This window comes from Phyllostomus hastatus, unplaced genomic scaffold, assembly GCF_019186645.2.
Source record: "Phyllostomus hastatus isolate PE091 unplaced genomic scaffold, TTU_PhHast_1.1 phas_contig_210, whole genome shotgun sequence".
Taxonomy (NCBI): Eukaryota; Metazoa; Chordata; class Mammalia; order Chiroptera; family Phyllostomidae; genus Phyllostomus; species Phyllostomus hastatus.
Window position 1 is genome coordinate 33,412,297 of NW_025333737.1, and position 20,554 is coordinate 33,432,850.

A 20,554-nucleotide genomic window follows, 5' to 3' on the forward strand; every position below is an offset into this window, starting at 1 on the left:
ATGGAAAGTCTGGAGCCCAGGATGGACATGTCCTATCCTGAGATCGTTGTAGAAGTGGGCACAGTGACTTTTGGAGAAGAGAACAGGAAGAAGATGACCAATACCTATTTGAAAAGAACCGAGAACTCCAAGATCATCCAAGCCACATGTGCCCTGTTGAATTCCGGAGGGGGCGTGATCAAAGCGAAGATTGACGATAAAAACTACAGTTACCGATGCCATGGGCTGGGGCAGGACCTGGAAACCTCTTTCCAGAAGCTTCTTCCTTCTGGTTCACAGAAATACCTTGACTGCATGCAACAAGGGCACAATCTCCTGATTTTTGTGAAGTCGTGGAGTCCGGATGTCTTCAGCTCCCCCTTGAGGATTTGCAGCTTGCGCTCCAATTTATACCAGAGAGATGTGACCTCCGCCATAAACCTGAGCGCCAGCGCCGCCCTGGCGCTGCTCAGACACAAGCAGTCTCAAGCCCAGAGAGGGAGACCGAGGGTGAAGGCACTGCATCCCCAGAGAGCTCTCGACCCGAACGTCCAGGAAGAGGAAGACATGAGGACTTCTGCCTCGAGATTTCTTCAAAAGGACAAACTCCTCTATAAAGAGAAACTCGACTTTACTGAGTCAGCGCATGTGGAGTTTAAAAGGTTCACCACCAAAAAGATCATCCCTAGGATTAAAGAAATGCTTGCTCATTACGTTTCTGCGTTTGCCAACACCCAGGGGGGCTACCTCATCATCGGGGTGGATGATAAGAGCAAAGAAGTGTTTGGGTGCAAGAGAGAAAAAGTGAACCCGGACTCGTTAAAAAAAGAAATAGAAAACTGCATTAAAAAATTGCCCGTGTTCCACTTCTGCTGTGAAAAGCCGGAGGTGAATTTCACTACCAAAATCCTGGACGTGTACCAGAAAGATGTCCCGTATGGCTATGTCTGTGTGGTTCAGGTACAGCCCTTCTGCTGCGTGGTGTTCACGGAAGCCCCGGACTCCTGGATCATAAAGGACAATTTGGTCACCAGGCTGACGGTGGAGACCTGGGTGGCCATGATGCTGGATATTCAGCCAGGTAAAGCAGAACAGGGGTCATTATTCAGTTCGTAGGGAGGAACACCCTTCTCTGCCTTCCCAGGCTGTTGGGTCAGATATTTTACTTAGAGAACAGAAAGATGTTTTGCTTAAAAATTCCCCCATTACATGGTTCGTTTTCTAATATTTTTAATTCCAGAGAGAGAGAGAGACAATATGAAATGAACTCTCTGTGGTCAAGAGATGCTTGGATTTTAGGAAATTTCTACTTTGGGAAAATAATAGTATGCCATCAGCCACGAATTAGTGACTGTAACTTTTTGTGCTGTGTAAAGACCTGTTGAAAACTTTTGCAGGCTGATCTTCCTAATCAGAAACATAGTTCAGCAGTCTTACCCTAAAGATATTTGGGAGAAACATTGTTTAAGATTGACTCTCCACTAATTCACTCAAGGGGAGCTTGTTGACCATTTTGAATTGTTTCCCTTAACACCAAGAGCTAATGCCTTCAATCTCTGGGCTTGGGGCACCACCTAGTGGGCAAAGGCTGATACAAAAAAAGTCAGGGCGGGGGTGGGGGATGGGGCGTGGAGGAGGAGTCCAGGTGTTTTCACTTCCTTACAGTTTTGCTCAGAATCAGCTCTGGTGATTTCTAAGCAATTAGTAGAGGACTTATAGCCTGAATGAAACTTAATCAGTTTACCTCCACGGTTAATGGGCTCCAAAGCTGACAAAAGAAGCTTTTTTACTTTTGTCAGTAACAACAAATTTTAAAAATAATTTTTATCCTGGCTGGCGTAGCTCAGTGAATTGAGCTCGGGCTGCGAACCGATTGCAGTGTTGCAGGTTCGATTCCCAGTCAGGGCACATGCCTGGGTTGCAGGCCATGGCCCTCAGCAACCGCACATTGATGTTTCTCTCTCTCTTTCTCCCTCCCTTCCCTCTCTAGGAATAAATAAATAAAATCTTAAAAAAAAACTTTGGGAAACAAAGTCATTTTTTAAAAAATATTTTTTTTTTAAAAAGAAGCTTGGATCAAGACTTGAGTGATTTTATTAGATTATTCTTTCTCTTCTAAATTTGTTTTAGCCTACACACACAGAGAGACACCCCAGACTAAGAGATCCTGCCACCTTCTGTTCCATCTGAACCTTGGATTGGGACTTAAAACAACCATAACAATATAAAAAATATATATATATGCTGTGCTTACCTTTTTCTGACTCCGCCCCTTCTAGAAGCCTCTTCCTCGTAGAAATGACCTGGAATCAGCATATTAAGAGCTGGAAGGCATCAGGGATTACCTCACCCTGGCGTGAGACAGAGAGAAGTGAAACAGACTTGCCCCACAGGAGCCACACGGTGGCTTAGGGGACCAGAGCCCCGCAGGGGTGCCCAGGCCTTGTTTCCTGGCAGATGCAAGCTGTTTGAGTCATAGAAAGTGTGCGGGCAGCTCTGCCCCATGCAAACGGCATCGTGGGAGGAACAACTAAAACAGTTCGTTTTCTTTTTTGCCTGAAACAACTCTCCATGTATGTATTTGTTTAGCTCCTGGCAGCTCGACCACAGACTACAGCCTGCCCCTGGTCTTGCCAGCTTCGCCTGCACTGGGAGGCCCCCGCCCTCCCACCAAAGTCCTGGAATTTAAGGGTGCTCTCCAGCAACGTCTGTTTCCAGGTATTTCCTTCCTCATTTCAGCTAAGGGAACTGCTTAGTTCTAAAATTGCACTGGGAGGAACTGATAGCAATTCGTCCGAACTGTTCTCCTTAGAGAGAAGGTCAAACACAGGATTTACCAGACACGGTGGTCCCAAAATAATACGTATGGCTAACGCCTGTTTCCCAGCCATCAGACTCACGCAATATCTCTGTGTGCTTTGGGGCTTCTGGTCGCCCGTGGCTTTTCTTTCCTAAATCTGCGAGGATTTAGGAATTGTCCTAAATCCCTTAGGTCTGTACCACGAGAGAAACGCACCCCAGCTTTCCAATGGCGAGGCAGTGAGCCTTGGGGTTCTAGTACAGTTTCTCAACCTTGGCCCTAAAGGTCTTTTTTGTTGCGCGGGGGTGGGGCTGCCCTGTGAATTGTACCACATTTTAGCACCATTTGTGGCCTCTGTCCTCTAGATTTCAGCAGCACCGCTCCAGCTGTGACAATCAAAAATTTCTAGATGTTACTAAATGCCCCCCTGGGGGGGGGTGTCGACATTGCCACATGTTAAGAATCATTGTTTTGTAGGAAGTTTTTAGTTCCCCCAAAGCATCAGGTTCACACACAAGTAACAGGAAGCGCTGACTTCCTAGCAATGGTGGACCATTTGCCGTTGAGCAGACGGTGCAGGAGGCTGTTCTGTGCAGTGTCCTGTCTGGCTGCCCCCCACCCCCACCCCCGCTGTGTGCCAGCTACTAGCTGCCAGCACTGGGGGCTTGGCGGCTCTGGCCTGTGGAGCCAGAGCAGCGCTTTCTTTGCAGAGGGCGGTGCTTTCTTTGCAGACAGGGAAACCGAGAGTTCCACACCTCGACTCACTTCTTGCTAGGATGTGGCAGGAATACTCACAACAGGCTTTCTTCCATTTGAGTAACTTCCATTCCTTGAATTCTCAGTGACCCAGGAGGAGATACGCTTTAAACCCGAATCCCTCTGTGAGAAGCTCTTCTCAGGCCATCCAGAACTGGAGGAATTCATGAAGACGCAGATACGTCCTTACTCTCGGGGGATTGTGCTGTTTTCCAGGAGCTGGGCTGGTGACCTCGGCCTCAGGAAGGAGCAGAACGTGCTGTGCGATGCGCTCCTGATAGCAGCGGACAGCCCCCTGGTGCTCTACACCGTCTTAGTGCGCCCCAGTGGGACCAACAACGGGCCTGAGTATGCCCGAAGCACTGCCCGGCAGCTAAAGCAGAAACTGGGAACGGTGGGCGGCTACGCGGGGAAAGTGTGTGTCATCCCGAGGCTGGTGCACCTGCCCGGCGCGCTGCGGCCCAGGCCTGGCGACTTCCCCGTGCGCTACCCCCAGTCCTACCAGCTGGCCGATAAGGAGGACGTGGAAGACTTGTTACAGGCCCTCGTGGTGCTCTTGCTGGGCTCGAGCTCTCTCCTGAGTGACCGGCTGGGCGGCGAGTTTTCCAAATTGCTCGTAGCGGAGCAGTGCGAGCTGCTTTCGGAGAGCCTGCAGGAGACGCGGGAGCTGTTCGTCCACTGCCTGCCGGGAACGAGGAGGACGGCCCTGGCCATCAAGATCATGGAGAAAGTGAAGGGCCTGTTCCAGTGCAAACCCAAGGAGATCCTCTATGTCTGTGAACACGACTCCCTAAGGGATTACGTGGCGTAAGTGTGTCCCTGACTAAACACAATAAATGTATGTGAGTCAGTTTTTTCAACAGTATCGGAAAAGAGAATTTGGGTTATTTAAGGTTTTGCACCCTGGCTGGGGTGGGTCAGTGGATGGAGGGCTGGCTTGTGAATTGAAAGATCACAGGTTCGATTCCCAGTCAGGGCACATGCCTGGGTTGCAGGCCAGGTGCCCAGTTGGGGGTGTGTGAGAGACACATTGATGTTTCTCTCCCTCTCCCTCTTCCCCCTTCCCCTCTATCTAAAAAGTATATAAATAGGGGGGTGGGCAGGGCAGGGGAGAGCAGTGGGGGAGAAGTGGGACAACTGTAATTGAACAAAAATAAAAAGTTAAAAGAAAAGTAAAGCACACTCTCTTTTTAAAAAGATTGTATTTATGTCTGTTTAGAGAGGGGGAAGAGAAGGAGAAAGAGAGGGAGAGAAACATGGATGTGTGGTTGGCTCTTGCACGCCCCCTAGTGGGAACCTGGCCCACAACCCAGGCATGTGCCCTCACTAGGAATTGAACTGGCGACCCTCTGGTTCGAAGCCTGAGCTCAATCCACTGAGCTACACCAGCCAGGGCCATATGTATTTTTAAAATAAATATAATAAAAAAAGATTTTGCAATGCCTTAACTATGTAAATGCAAGAGCCCAAACATTTCTAAGTGATCAGGTGGTTGAGCTATAAATGAGTACTTTGCAATTTTCAGGCTTCAACATCTCCTCATAAATTAGCCAAGTGTGTACAACTTTTAAATTTATATAACCAGAAACCCTGTTCACAATCATCTGTGACCTTAAATTTAAGAAAAGTAGAAATGAACCTATTTTGCTTTAAATAAACACTTTGTTTGTTACTTAACACTTTATAGTCTTAGGGTATTTCAGTTAATTAGACATTCTGCCTAATAGAAACTTGAATTTAAATGCCATTTGATTTTGTTTATAAAATATTTTCATTTGTATGACTTGTTCTGAATCAGTAATTTTAGAAAACACGCAGATTTGCTTCTGATATAAATTTTTAGCTTTGAATTTAGTAAAAGAGACTGGTTGCTTTTTAATCCAGCAAATGAGAGCAAACTCATTTTAAATTTTTGTTTGGTTTACTTATTTTACTCAACAAATCTTTTTGAGCACTGTGTATATGCTAGGTACTGCGTACATTTAGTGTTAGTGGGGAAAAAATACCGAACACCGGGACGTAAAGCCCAGTAAGGGGGACAAAAAATTAAAATAAGTGATGTGGATATTGTATAATTAGTATGATTAATGAAGAAATTAATATCTTCTTAATGAATGAAGATATGCTTATCTAAACTTGGGCTGAAGGTTGGTCAGCACATACAAGGCTCTTGGGCCGCTCTTACGAAGTCAGTAGGGAGAGTAAATAAAATGAGGGCTTTTCTCCAAAGGGCACAGCAGGTGCAAAGACGTGGAGACACGTGAGAATCAGAAGGGCAAGTCTCACTGGAGCGGTGGGGGAGGGGAGTGGGAACGTAGTAGGTGATGAAGTTGGAAAGGAGGCAGGTGCCATGTCATGAGGGGTGTTGTAAACTGTGCTGTGGGTTAAGTTTTTCTTCAATCCTCACCCGAGGACATGCTTATTAATTTTAGAGAGAAGGGAAGGGAGGGAGGCAGGGAGAGAAACATCCATGCGAGAGAGAAATATCGATCAGTTGCCTTCTAGCACATGCCCTGACTGGGGATTGAACCTGCAACCCAGATATGTGCCCTGACCAGGAATCGAACCTGCCACATTTTGGTCTATGGGATGATACTCCAACCAACTGAGCCACACCAGCCAGTGCTACTTGGGTTTATTTCAAAACTTTCACATGCACGTTTAGCTAGATAATCTTGGAGAGCTGGGTTTGCAGTTTCATATTCTCTCTGTCCGGTGACTTGTAGTTGAGTAGCTTGGTAGCATTCAGCACACGACTGAACCAATGAACCACCCTCCAGGCGAGCACTAGCCTCTGATGGCAATCCGGCGAGTAATGAGTGCATGGCGTTTCCTCAGACTCTGTTTATCTCTGTTCCACCCGTACAGCCAACACACCACCTGCCAGGCCGTGACCCGGAAAACCTTCATGGGAGGGGAGTTCCTAAAGGTGAAACACATAGTGATGGACGAGACGGAGAATTTCTGCAGCAAGTACGGGGATTGGTACATGAAGGCTAAGAGTATCACCCACCCAAAGGCGAGGGGAGCTCGAAGTGAAAACCCTCACCACGGGGTCCTCTGGATCTTTCTGGACCCTTTCCAGGTCCACCGCGCCGATGTCAGTGGCCTTCCCCCTCCGTCTGCCCGGTTTCCTCGCAAAGCCATCACCGACGGGATCCACTGTTCACTGGAAATAGCGAGGGTCATGAAGCAGGAGATGAAGAAGGTCCAAGAAAATCCTCTCTCCACCGTGTGTCCAGACACAGTGGCGTTGTTCAGAGAAGCCGCCTACGAGGACGCGGTGCGAGCTCAGGCCCTTCCTGGGGTGTGTGAGACGGAGACCAGCCTGACCGTGGAACAAATCGCAACGTACGTGGCAGACAGATGCCACAGCCTGCTCCAGTGTGGCTACCTGCCCAAGGACATAGCGATCCTGTGCCGGAGAGAGGAGGACAGAGGACGCTATGAGCTTGCGCTGCTCAAAGCAATGGCGTTAACTGAGACCCACGGAGCCACGGAAGCTGTGTTCAGCCAGGCCGCTGGCGCTAGGGGCGATCGCATCATTTTAGACGGCGTTCAGCAGTTTTCAGGCCTGGAGAGGAACATCGTGTTTGGGCTTTGTCCAGAGTACACCCTGTCGGAGGAAGCTCACAGGCTCTGCTTCGCCTCGAGAGCCATCAAACACCTCTACCTGCTTTACGAAAAGAGGGCCGCTTTCTGAAAAGTATTTCAGACGATACAGGAAGCCCGAAGGAGCAGAGTCCCTTTTCCCGGGCGGGTGGCAGTTACTGCTTTTCACGTATTACCAACGAGGAGCTCGAGGCACAGTCAGGATGGCAGAGGGCCACAGAAATGTCTCTCACTGTCCTCTTCCCGGTCCACCCCACCTCCTCCATGGACAGTTACAACAGACGTCTGATTGGTCCCCTGCCTCTGGTTCCATCATGTCAACCAGAGAAGTTCTCCTCAGAGAGGGAACTGATGTTATGGCATTCCCTGCTCGTGCATCCTCAGTGAGTCCCTGCAGTGTTTAATCCAAACCAGTTTTCAAGGCTTTTTGCATGAGACACCCTGACTCACGCTCCTAACGCAGCCTTTGTTACACCTCCGTCTCCCAGTGCTTCTAACGCAGCCAGGCTTGCGGGCCTATCTGGGGCTGGGAGGTAATGTGCCTTCAGGGCTACTTACTTTGACTGGGTGTCCCAGGGCAGCACCTGGGCTGGCACGTCGTCCTGGCTATGGGTCTCAAGCTTTGTGGGCTCGGAACTTGATTTCCTCTACAAGTGGGAATGTGCTAGCCGTTGTGACGCGTGCAAGAGGCTCTACACATTTCAGCATTAGGGCTGCTCTCCTGGGCTTCTGCTACTGCCATGTGAAGAGTGTGCCTTGGGCAGCCCGCCGGTCACGGACGCATGAGAGATGGGAAGCAGTTTTGGACTCCACTCGTGACCTGGAGCCAGGTGTGATCGATCCTAACTAGATTAGCCCAAACCCAGCTGGTTTGCAATGCATACGAGAGAAATAAACGCTCATTGTTGTATCACTGAGATTTCAGGAGTGTTTGTTCCGCAGCAGTAGCTGACTAATGCAGGCATTTCCTCGTGTTGTAGCACAGTCTTCAAATGATTGTTTTGTTGTTGTTGTTGTTGTTGTTGTTGTTTTTTAAGATTTTTAAAATTTATTTTTAGAGAGGGAAGGGAGGGAGAAAAAGAGAGAGAGAGAAACATCAATGTGCGGTTGCTGGGGGCTGTGGCCTGCAACCCAGGTATGTGGCCTGACTGGGAATCGAACCAGCTACATTTTGGTTCGCAGCCTGTGCTCAATCCACTGAGCTACGCCAGCCAGGTAAATGAGCGTTTTTAATGGTTGCACAATGTCCCAGCTAGATTATACAAAATTGTAATAATCACCCACTATTCATTTGCATCACTAGCGATTGGACACTATGGAAATTAAACCCTGTCCATACTCAGGCATACAAACTTTTCTTTCTCTACTATATTTATAAATCTCCAGAAATGAGATTACTGGATTGAAGGGTAGCCAAACCAAAGATTCACCCTAATCACATTGGTTCTGATGGGAAGTACATAGAAAAACCCTAATCACGGTACCTGAAAACATATAGATTTGTTGCCTTAAATAAGAAAGTAAAATGCTGACATCAGGTTCTGATGGCGAAAAAAAAGGCATTGGCATCTCAGAAACAGGCGGCTTAGAACACGCTGTCTCTGCATGGAGGGCGGAACCGAGGCCCATCACCCTACCCCAGGGCGTCAGAAGAAGAGCTTGACTTGGAAAATTACAGATGGAGGCATGAATTATGTAACCTTAGTGTTATGTAGGGGAAAAAAAATGCTGGTTACTTGAAACTGATACAGGGTGCTATCTCAGAACAAAGACAGGATGCCTCAGGACTTTTTTTTTTTTATTTGAGAGACAGACAGACATCGATTTGTTGTTCCGCTTATTTTTGCATTCATTGGTTGTTTCTTATCTGTGCCCTGGTTGGGGATTGAACCCACAACCACTCCAACCAGTTGAGCTACCTGGCTAGGCCTTTTTAAGAAAAACTGTGGCATGGAGAAACCCACTTAAGAAAAGAGAAGGGAAGGGGGAAATTGGGACAGCTGTAATAGCATAATCAATAAAATACACTTAAAAAAAAAGAAAAGAGGAGGGAGTATAGAGATAAACTAGATTTTCTATGAAGCTGAGCTGCCCCAGTTTCCCCAAGGTTTTGGAAAGGCCACACATGAAATTATTTTCAAGAGGCTTCAACTTGAAAGAGGTACAAAACTTATAATAACCCTGTGTTACTATTAATTGAGATATTACTTTTTTAAACAAATTTATTTTTAGAGAGGGAAGGGAGGGAGAAAGAGAGAGAGAGAGAAACATCAATGTGCAGTTGCTGGCGGCCGTGGCCTGCAACCCAGGCATGTGCCCTGACTGGGAATCGAACCTGCGATGCTTTGGTTCACAGCCCGCACTCAATCCACTGAGCTATGCCAGCCAGGGGAGATATTACTATTTGCTAATGCTTTGCATGTGTTCTCCCAACTCCGTGAGGTCTATACACATTATCTCAGTTTTATAGGTGAGAAAACTGAGGTACAGAGACATTAACTTTCTGAAAGGCACGGGTCCACTGAGCGCCCGAGCTGAGCAAGTACATACAGCATGTACACGGAATCCTCGACGTGGCGATCTCAACTCTGAGAATGCGTGAATGCTCTGAAAATGCTCTGCAGAGGCGAGAATGCCCGTGCTCGCTCTCAGGGCCCTCTGTCAAGGTCTCTGTCAAGGTCTCACCCCTAGAAAGCAGTGGCCTTCATGGCGAGTGAAGACAGCGGCTATCCTGTTCCCTGCACTTAACCTCTGCGAGTTCTCCCTGCCCCTCCTGGCTACTCTAGAAGAATCTGAATTTCTCCTTCTGCGAAGCTCAGAATCAGACTCGGGTCACATTCCTGGCCCTTCCAAGGTCAGGCCCTTCTGCCAGACCCCATCCAAGGCTGCTGCTGCTTGGTTCGATAGCTTCCGCTGACAGAGGCAACGTGATTTTGAAACAAATGGGATCAGTTTTCCATGTTGTTTCTTCTTTCATTTTCAGCCTAAAATGGAAGTCGAAAAGGAAGGAATTAGGACATGGCTACTGTGTACTTTCTCTCCTTATTGTGTACTGACTGCTTCAGAATGATCTCAGGTCCTTTGCAGTTAAAGCCCACCTTCACCCCTGCTTCAATGAGGAAGGGCTGTCTTCTCTGCCCAGTTACACAGCTTGGAAGAGACATGTGTTGGAGGCGGGCAGGGCGGCAAGCAGGGGGTCCCTTGGAAGACAGCCAGATATAACCCACCAGTCAATGGCTCACCCACCAAAGTTCCTCCACAGCTCCAATCCTGTACCCTCTGACACACAGGATGAGGTTAGAGCTAACAGACAGCAAATGCTTGCTATGGCCAGGCACCGTGTGAAATGTTTTAAATGCATTATAACTTTTATCTTCCCAGCAACCTTTGGGTTATATTTCCCGGCCCCAGGGAAGTTAGGATAAGGTTGTGTTAAGAACGTGGGTCCTAGGGTCAAACCCTCCCTGGTTTTGAATTTGAACTCTATTCCTGATTAGCTGAATGACCTCAGGTAAGTTAACTCTCCCCTTTAAAACTCAGGTTTCTCAGCTGTCAAACAGAGATAAAATTCATACCTAAGCCTTAAGATAAAAATGAGGGTTCAAAATAAACAGTCCATTTAAATAAAGCCTGACACGTAGAAGCATACATTTCGGCCCTGATTAGCTTTAATTTGTACTCGAGGAAGTTGAGGCGTCAAGGTAAATGCCTGGCCAAGGATCAGAGAACAAGAAAGTTCTGAACCCAAGAGCTGAACCCAAGATGCGAACCCATGTCTTCCTGACGCCGAAGTCCGTTTTAGCCTCTCTGCTCTCCTGCCTGCCTGGATGGCAGCGGCAGCGGCAGGAGTTCCCACGATCTGCACGTCGCTGTTGAGACCCAGATTGAGTATACTTAGAACATTTGATATTAAGCAACACAGTTATTCTTGGTTTCTAAAATCTTCTTCCAAAGCCAATATGACAACGAAGATGCCTTACATAACAGAAATGTAGAGAAAAGCATTTTCTACACTAAGAAACTTAAAAAATATATACCTTTCATGTCTAGGTCTGTACAGGGTGGGGCAAAAGGCGGTTTACAGCTATCGGTATGAGGAATACTACAACCATTCATAAATCATAATGCAAGAATAAAATCTGTGTTTCACCTACTCCCACCTGGACACCTCCCTTTGCCCCCACCCCGCACACTGACGTCACAGAGAGACCAGAGAACAGGACAGAAGCCCTTCCTCCCCATCATTCCCACCACCTCTCACCGCCGTCCTTCCTGCTCACTCGTTCCCAGCGCCGGTCCTGGGGCAGGTGTACCTGAGCAGAGCTGCAATCATGGGGTACAGTCCACATTGTATCCTGCTTGGGGTGGCTCTTCTGGAAGCCATTCCCACTCTTCAGGCTGCTACACAGCACGTGAGACATTTCTCACGCTGCAGCCTGGGGCGGGGGGCAACCCCCATTGTAAATGGCCTCTCAGATTCCATGTGGTTTCTTGGGCCAGTCCGCCTGAATTTGCACCCACAGAGAGGAAGACGGTGACGGGCAAGCAAAGGACACTAAAGCTCTGCACCAAACCCCATGAGATGCGGGGATGGGGGCGGGGAACGAAGTTTTAGGGAACGCAGCAACAGAGGGTCACACTTAGGACAGAAGATGCTTCTCCCCTGGCCTTGCGGCTGTGCCCGCCCCGAGGAGTGGCCGTCGCCAGGGGCCCAGCTCAGGTGGTCTGTGGGGCAAACCTTTGCTTGTGCAAAGCTACCTCAGTGGACTTTTCTGTATTTGCCCGATAGGAATCATGTGGCGTGATGGTTAAAATTCCAGATCCCTGTACCTTTCTCAACTCTAAGACACGTGCCTGCAACTAATTTGGAGATGGTGTGGGAGATACCGCACTGAACGTTGAAAGGGGTGGAACCCATAACTGGGCTACAGGAAGAACACCCACCACCACTTAGGGTGCTCCCCGGGAACCACAAGCTCCCTGAGCCTTGGGGCACCCCTGTACTCGTGTGGGTTTCGAGTCAGATGCGACAAGCTCCAGATACGGGCTCAAGCACCCAGTGTGACTTGGGCAAGTCAACTGATCTTATGTAAAATGGAAAAAAACTCTCTCCGTCAGGTGGTGGTTGTCCAGATTAAGAGCTTTATTTCGTGTGCTTGGCACAAACCAGTGTCCACAAGCAGTAGTTACTAACCCAGGATCTCGGTGTCTGGCATGTACATGGTCCCAGACTCAGTTTGGGAGAAGTCACTTTGACATCATCATCATCATCACTTAACCTTTCTGAAGCGTGGTTTCTGCCTCGAGGTAACCGCGGCACCAGGAACGGCTCAGCTCCGGGCTTGTGCTGGCACAACGCTGAGTCCCGTGCGGACGTCGTTATCCACAGCGGGGACCACAGATGCCCTGTGGTCCCCGCTGGGTTTGTCTCCCTGGACACTTTTCAAGTGTGCTTAAAAAGAAATGCTGTGTCTCTTGGGGGTAATTTGTAGGTTGCCATACTTTTTGCAATTGGATAATTACCCGCTCTGTTCGACACATGTGGGCAACCTCTTGAAGGGACATCGCTGGCCAGATGGGAAACAGAGTTGGCAGAAATCGGATGTGGGCGGCAGTCCGTAATGCTAGTAATTTCTGTGACAGTCCACCGTGAAGAGCGAGCCTAGAGGCTGTGAGGAGGGGACACAGGAAATGGGTGTTCAGGGTTCCCCAGCCTGGCTGAGCACAGAACCGCCTGGGGTCTTCAAAAGATACATTCATGGTTTGATCCTGCACACCTGGGGAGGAGCCCTAGCATCTGCATGTTTTTAAGGTGTGCTAAACGATTGGGAAGCTGGTTGCTGTCTGCTCTCCTTTTGCAAGGCGAATGACTCAAAGCCAATGACTTCTGCTTTGATTGCCAGGCAGCCACTGCACAGATGGCTATCTTGAATAAACAGATTGCCAGCCAACTCGCCCTGCTGAGACTTCTTTGTTTTATAGATCTCGGCTGATTCTGTAACTGACCACTGTTTTGGGCCACTGTTTAAAAATATTTTTCTTTCCTGTGCTCTAAATGCCCGCTCTTATCTTTTAAACTCACCAATCAAGATGAAGCCCAGGAAACCCTAAGGCTCCACCCTCAGCCCCAAGCAGAGCCAAACCTCAGGCCAGTGCACTTTCTTTCTCTCTCTACCTGCAACCTCAGCAAACCCCAGAGTGTGCTGTCCAGCTTCCGGGTCCTGTAAGTAACAAGTCTGTATGCTTTTCAACTACCTGATGATTGTCGCTGAAGGGCGTCTTGCAGTCATGATAAGTACCACAAGGGCAGGCCCAACCATAACATTGGTTATGGACAGGATGAAATGCTGGTTCGTGGCATCTGAAGCTAAATTCCCTCCAGTGCACATCTGTCCTCAGAGTTAAGAATAGTTGCTAAAGCCTTACTGCAATAATTCTCGAGGTCTATAAGGATGGGCACGTGGAAGAAACCACACAGGAGCTCAAGGGACTGTGGCTGGTGTGGGTTCTGAAGGGAAGCTGCAGTTACAGAACAAACTTAGAACAATAGCAACAACATTAGCCACCAAGTCAACCACAGAGGACCCCGTAGAAATTTCAACTGTAACCGTCGGGATTACAGAGGCTACTAGAAAAATTAAGGAAGTCAATGAGCTGTACAGCTTAATTCTCTATCTGGCTCTAGCAATCCCTCCCCCCCTCTCACTGCATTACATATTTCTTGAGTAATTCAGGCTTACGGTGCAAAATAACAGTTCTTTCCTCCCTGTCTACCTCCTTCCTTTCCAATTCCACTCCCCAGAAAGTGATCCTTCATAATACTTTGGTGCTTACCCAGATAGGCTTTTCTTTTTTATTTTTTTCCTTCACTTTTTAATTTTACTGTTGTTCAAAGTACAGTTGTCTGCCTTTGCCCTCCACCTGTCCCCCCAAGCCCAGCCACCCCCACCTCCCTCCCGTGATTCCACCCCCCTCGGTTTCGTCCATGTGTCCTTTACAGTTGTTCTTGAAAACCCGTCAGCCCCCCTCCCATTACCCAGAGAGGCTTTTCTGTAGCCTTGTTCTCCAAGGAGCTGAAAGTACCCCCTGGGAGATACAGTTCCTTTAGAGTCAAGCCACAACGAACTAGCCTTTCCCCTACTTACTAAAATGCCCAGTTTTTCTTGAGAGACAGGAAACCGTTCTTTTTCTTCTTCTCGAGGCCAGAAGGGCAGACATTAAGAGGCGAGAGCACTCTAATCTAGTCTCTTGGGAAATCAGACAGAAGCTTATCTCACTTTTCAGAGACACCAACTTTAAAAAGTGAACAGTGTGGTTTTGCTTTTCAGGAAACTGAGAGCTGGCACTCACCCCGGCTGGCATTTCTCCAGGGGGCTCAGATTTCAGAGCCGGTTCTTCCTTCGGAAGGTCACCACAGCCCCCAGTCAAAGCTGCTGACTCCGGGACAGAACACGACTCCAGGACTTTTAACATCCCAACCCTGAAAAATCTTCTAACGCCCAAGGTGAGTAATGGCTGTCCAGAAAGACGCCAAGCCTTGCCTGTTCAACAGAAGATGGTCTGAAAAAAGAGATGAAAAAAACAACAAGAAAAAAACCTCTAAGATGAAAATCCACCCTGTGACCCTTGCAGATATATCTTGTCTATATGTTTGGCAGGAGGCGGAGGTGGATGCAAATGGCCACCTGTTTCTTAAGTGAAAGAGACCGAACTGTTCTGTGGATGGGAACCACCTTCCCGCTCAGGCCAGCCACGCGAGACTCCAGCCCAGAGGACCTGGCCGAGTTCTGAGACAGATATGGTGTGCCGGGGTTGCAGGGGAGACTTATCAAAGCTCTGGGGAATAAATTTTCAAATGGGACAGGGAGGAGCTAGGGCTTTGGCGGGAAGAGATGACTGTTCGAACATTCCGTCGATTTTGTTGGTCTGCTTTTCATATTTCACTTTCATAAATATTTATTTCATAAATAATTTCGCTTTCAGGAGAAATTTAAGATATATTGATTGGGAAGCTCTGTTCTAATTGGATTTTCCAGGTTATTTTTGTGTCTTAAGTACATGTGGTTATTTTGTTTAGCAACATTAATTAAAAGCACTGCAAAGTGCTTTTAAACAAATTGCTTCTTCATATCCTTTTGGCAACAGGGCACCGATGAATAGATAACTATGAATAATACTTCTGCAGGTGCACAGTTGGGAAATACCTGCCATTCTAGACCAGGAAATCAATCCTATGTAACAACCAATATTTAGTTCACTAGACACAGGCAGCACCTACATGCATCCGGGATATTTTCCATAGACATCAAGCGGTGTACTCACGATTACAACATGAATGTATTACTTCAGCCATAAATGTAAGATGATTATTTAGCCCCAAATTAAATAAAATATTTCCATATATGTGTGAGGAATGACCTATTACAGGCCATAATTACAGCACTGAGGTGGGGGGGGCAGGGAAGAAACAAATCAGAGGGGGTCATCTAGCCCCAATTGTAATTCTGAGGGCGCCATAACTTCTCTTCATCTGTGTGCAATACAGGACAGCATAATGCGTGGGGCAGGCGGAGCCAGGTTCAAGGATGTGTCTGTTGTTTCTTTGTGGATTGTAACTCTCTCAGAGCCCTGGGGGATCATAACCCCATCTCCCTAGTCCATCCCTTCCCTTGGGCCCACACGCAGAGGCTCTGCTCCCCACGCCCCGGACCACTGCGCGCCCCATCCCCAAAGCTTTGCACGCTCCCCTACAGACACAGACCCACACAGGCTCTGGCCCTGGGAGCCCACGCCAGTCCCGGGGCTCCGATGCTGTCCTGCGGGAGCCTTGCTGGCCAGGGCTCTGCGAGGGTGTTGCGGACGTTGGACGCGGTGGCGGAAGCTACTCGGGTGGCGGTGGGGAAGCCCCCATGCTGGGGTGGAGGTGGGGGGCCGCAGCAAGCCGCCAGACGTCGCTGAGCTGCAGTACCGGGAGGAGCCGCAGGGCACAGGCACAGGGCAGACAGGGCCGCAGGGCAGTGTGCAGCCGAGTGTGAAGGGCGAGGGGAGGAGGCGGAAGGGAGTGGGGGGGGTGTGTTGAAACTGGTGTTGCTGTCAGGCTTTCTCAAGCTAAAACATCTTCCTGTTTAAAAAAAATATTTTATTTATTTTTAGAGAGAGGGGAAGGGAGGGAGAGAAACATGAATGTGTGGTTGTCTCTTGCCGCCCCCTTCTGGGGACCTGGCCTGCAACCCAGCCATGTGCCCTGACGGGGAATGGAACCTGCGACCCTTTGCTTTGCGGCTGGCGCTGGATCCACTGAGCCACACCAGCCAGGGCCCTGTTACTATTTTTAAATGATGCTTCTCTAGAATAATTTGTAAATATTATCAAGAAAAAATTGAATTTGTTGAGATAATTTGACTCTGTTACTAGCTCATGTCATATTTTATATTATTAGTCATGGTATTGCTTGTATGCACAATCTTTTATTCTGGGATAAACCCAATTTGGGTTTGTAGTGTGTGTGTGTGTGTGTGTGTGTGTGTGTGTGTGTGTGTGTGTTTTCTTCTTTAAAAAAATAATTTTTTTTTATAGAGAGGGGAAGGGAAGGAGAGAGGGAGAGAAACATCAATGTGTGATTGTGTCTCACACACCCCCTACTGGGGACCTAGCCCACGACCCAGGCATGTGCCCTCACTGGGAATCGAACCAGCAACCTTTTGGTTGCAAGCCTGAGCTCAACCACTGAGCTACACCAGGGCTGTGTGTGTGTTTTATAGCATCAATAAGAACTGTAAGTACAAAGATAATAGAACAAACACTTTCTTTTCGTTACACTGAATTTTTGTTACCCCATTACCTCAAATTCACAGCTGTTGGCATTTCATCATAGTTACTGAAAGCCTTTTTAAAGTTCAGTAAATAACATAGTGTAGAGAAATTTGAAGTTCTCTTTGCCTTCCACCTCCAATTGCATTTCTTTCTCTCCTTTTCTCACACACACCCAAAATTCTCAGTTTATTGTGTATCTTTACAGTATTCTTAGCACACGCAGTTTTCAGTACACTTCCCCAGGAATAATGTGCACCTTGGGTGTGGGTGCACACTTAGCTTATTTAAATAGTATAAATCTGTATGTGCACTTGCACATCTTCACTTTTTAATGCTACGTTTTGCTTCTGATCTGTCACTGTGTGTGCTTATTCTCTTACATTGCTTTATAACATTCCTTTTAATAAATGTTACATTTTATTTAAAAACTTATGCAGAAGTGTTTAATTTTAATGAAGTCCAACATACCAATTTTTTCCATGAATCATGCATCTAAAATGTCATTAGCAAACACAAGTTCACCCAGATCATCTCTTGTGTTATATTCTAGGAATTTTATGGTTTTGCATTTTAGATTGGGTTCATTATTAATTTTGAATTAATTTTTGTGAAAGATATATGTGTTTCTAGGTTCATATTTGTACATGTGGATGTCCAGCTTTTTCAGCACCATTTGTTGAAAAAAATTATCCTTGCCCTGGCTGGGGTAGCTCAGTGGATTGAGCACGGGCTGCTAACCAAAGTGTCGCAGGTTCGATTCCCAGTCAGGATACATGCATGGGTTGCAGGCCATGACCCATGGTGTTTCCCTCTCTCTGTCTCTCTCTTTCTCCCTCCCTTCCATCTCTAAAGATAAATAAATAAAATCTTAAAAAAATACTCCTAGGAGTAAATTAAAAAAAAAAAAGACTACCCTTCACTTGTTGAACTCCCTTTGCTGCTTTGTCAAAGATCAATTGACTATATTTCTGTCGGTCTATTTCTGGATTCTTATCTGTTCCACTGACCTATTTGTCTATTTTTCACCAACATCACACTGTCTTGTTTTTTTTTAATATTTCATTTTATTTTTTTTCGACCGAGGGGAAGGGAGGGAGAGAGGGAGAGAAACCTCAATGTGTGATTGTCTCTTGAGCACCCCCTACTGGGGACCTGGTCCGCAACCCACCCATATGCCCTGACTGGGAATCAAACCTGTGACCCTTTGATTCACAGCTGGAATTCAATCCACTGAGCCACACCAGCCAGGCTGATAAGCAACTTTATACTTTAGAACTGGATCTCACTGACTGCAAAGCATCATCCATGTGATCCTAAGCATGTTCACCAGCCTCAGTTTGCTCCTTGGTAACATGAAGATAATCGTGTTTGTTGTGGGGAGGTAGTGAGATAATGTATGTACACTTTTTGGTACAGTGCTTAGCTCAGTAATGTAAGTTATTTCAGCCCCTAAGGAAAGGCACAAACACATCCTTCCTACCATCCTCCCTGCTTTTACCTGGACTTGCCTTATCTAGCCTTCTTGTTTCAAAACTTTTGACCCCAGATCTTGATAGGGATTTCTGCCTGTGCCCACACATGCTTTGGCATATATATATACTGGTTCTCTCCCCACAGTTAGGTCTTATTTCTCTCTTTTACGTTTGGCTTATCTATCTTGTTTTTAAAAACACTATTTTTTAACAGAAGTTTTAGGCTCACAGCAAAATTGAGAGGAAGGTACAGAGATCTGTTCTTGCCTCTCCTGTGACCAACATCCCCAGCCAGAGGGGCGCATTTGTTACAATTCATGAACCTGCATTGACACGTTGTGATCATCCGAAGCCCTCAGTTTGCATGTGGTTCAGTCCTGGTGTTGCACATTCGATGGGTTTGGGCAAGTGTATAATGACGTGTATCCATGATGATACAATGGGCCCTAAAAATCTTCTGTACTCCGCCTATTAACCCCTCCCTGCCCCAGGCCTTGACAACCACTGATTTTTTTATACTGTCTCCATAGTTTTATCTTCTCCAAATGTCATACAGTTGCAATCGTACAGTATGTAGCTTTATTAGATTGGCTCCTTTACTTAGCCATGTGCCTTTAAGTTTTCTCCAGGGAGCCCAGCAGAGCCATGTACTTTGTAAAATTTCCTCTGATAACTGTCTTAGATGTTTTACTTTGTAATTGATTTATCTGAGTTCTCAATGTCTTAATTAAACCAGTTTGCTTTTTTGCCTGTATTTTAAGAACAATTCATCTATGTTTTTAAAATTCTTAACATATATTTTGGTGGAACAAAATCTTCTTATTTAGTATTTTAGAGGAAAAAGTCTACCAGACTTTCCCAGTTATTGATTATCTTTCAAATCTTAAAAGAAGAGATTGGGAACTCTCAGATTTGTTTCTATGCCAAACAAAATAACCCAGATTTAAAAAAAAATTTTTTATTGAGTGATTTTAGAGAGAAAGAAACATCATCTTGTTGTCCATCCACCCATACATTCATTGGTTGCTCCTTGCACATGCCCTGACCAGGGATCAAACCTGCAACTTTGGCGTGTCAGGATGAAGCTCTAACCAGTTGAGCTACCTGGCCAGGGCCAAGATAAATCAGGCTTAATAGATATAGAAAGGAGTTGCCAATATGAAAATATTTATCCAAGGAAATGAACGAACATGTAGCACTTGAGAGCAAATGTCCGAATGAATAAACATTAAAACTGAAGTTTGGATGTGTCTCAATCTGACAAGGAGACTTCAAATGTGATAAAATGTAGAACACGATAGTTCTAACTGTAAATTTTATCACAAGGAGCATATCAGACAAATGAGTAAGATTGTGAATGACCTGGCCTTCCCAATAGTTCACTGCTCAGAATTCTGTTCCCTTGACACACCTGCATCAACCACCCTTTTATTTGTTCAAAGCTCCTTTTAAATAATAAAGACACTAGTGTCTTGTCTAAAAGTAAACACCAAACAGGCACAAACAAAAATAAAACTCTTAGTCTTGTTAATTAATCAAATAATTGTTTCTTAATTTTCTGACTTCCTTCTGCCCTTACATTTTTTATTCCTGTTATTCTGTCCCTTGGTGAGCTAGTTCTTTCTTAAGTTCCTTAACTTTTGAAGAAAACCACTATTTTGATTTTTCTCTCTTACCAATGTGGGAATTTAGTGCTATGGGTTTTTCTCCATGTGCTGTTTACACCTCATCACGACCTGAACCAAAAATCTCCAACCAGCAGACCCTTTGCGTCTCTCATAGTACTTAGTGTGCTCATGAAGGACACTCCTTGAGCATTTTTTGTGTTAATGAATTAAAGAATAGCCCTGGCTGGCATAGCTCAGTGAATTGAGCTCGGGCTGGGAACCAAAGCATTGCAGGTTCGATTCCCAGTCAGGGCACATGCCTGGGTTGCAGGTCACGGCCCCCAGCAACCGCACATTGATGTTTCTCTCTCTCTCTCTCCCTCCTTCCCTTCCCTCTCTAAAAATAAATAAATAAAATCTTTTTAAAAATTTTAAAAAATAAATAAATTGAAGAATAAAATGTTTTGATCGCATTCTTTAACCTATACTCAAGCAAAGGAGAAAAGTGACTGCAG

At 46.5% G+C, this 20,554-nt stretch overlaps 2 protein-coding genes across 2 annotated transcripts in view; both read left to right on the forward strand.

The window, feature by feature from the left end:
• Positions 1-8,040, forward strand: LOC123817425 (protein SLFN14-like). Its single transcript, XM_045837116.1, has 4 exons — positions 1-1,060; positions 2,569-2,697; positions 3,622-4,342; positions 6,404-8,040. The coding sequence occupies exons 1-4, from the start codon at positions 1-3 to the stop codon at positions 7,236-7,238; spliced, it is 2,745 nt and encodes a 914-aa protein (XP_045693072.1). The 3' UTR covers positions 7,239-8,040.
• A 5,265-nt stretch (positions 8,041-13,305) lies between these two features.
• LOC123817205 overlaps positions 13,306-20,554 on the forward strand; it is a 42,662-nt gene continuing 35,413 nt past the window's right edge. Inside the window, exons 1-2 of the mRNA XM_045836756.1 lie at positions 13,306-13,370; positions 14,476-14,651. The gene's annotated coding sequence lies outside the window, so the exon portion shown is untranslated. The remainder of the gene's footprint in view (positions 13,371-14,475; positions 14,652-20,554) is intronic.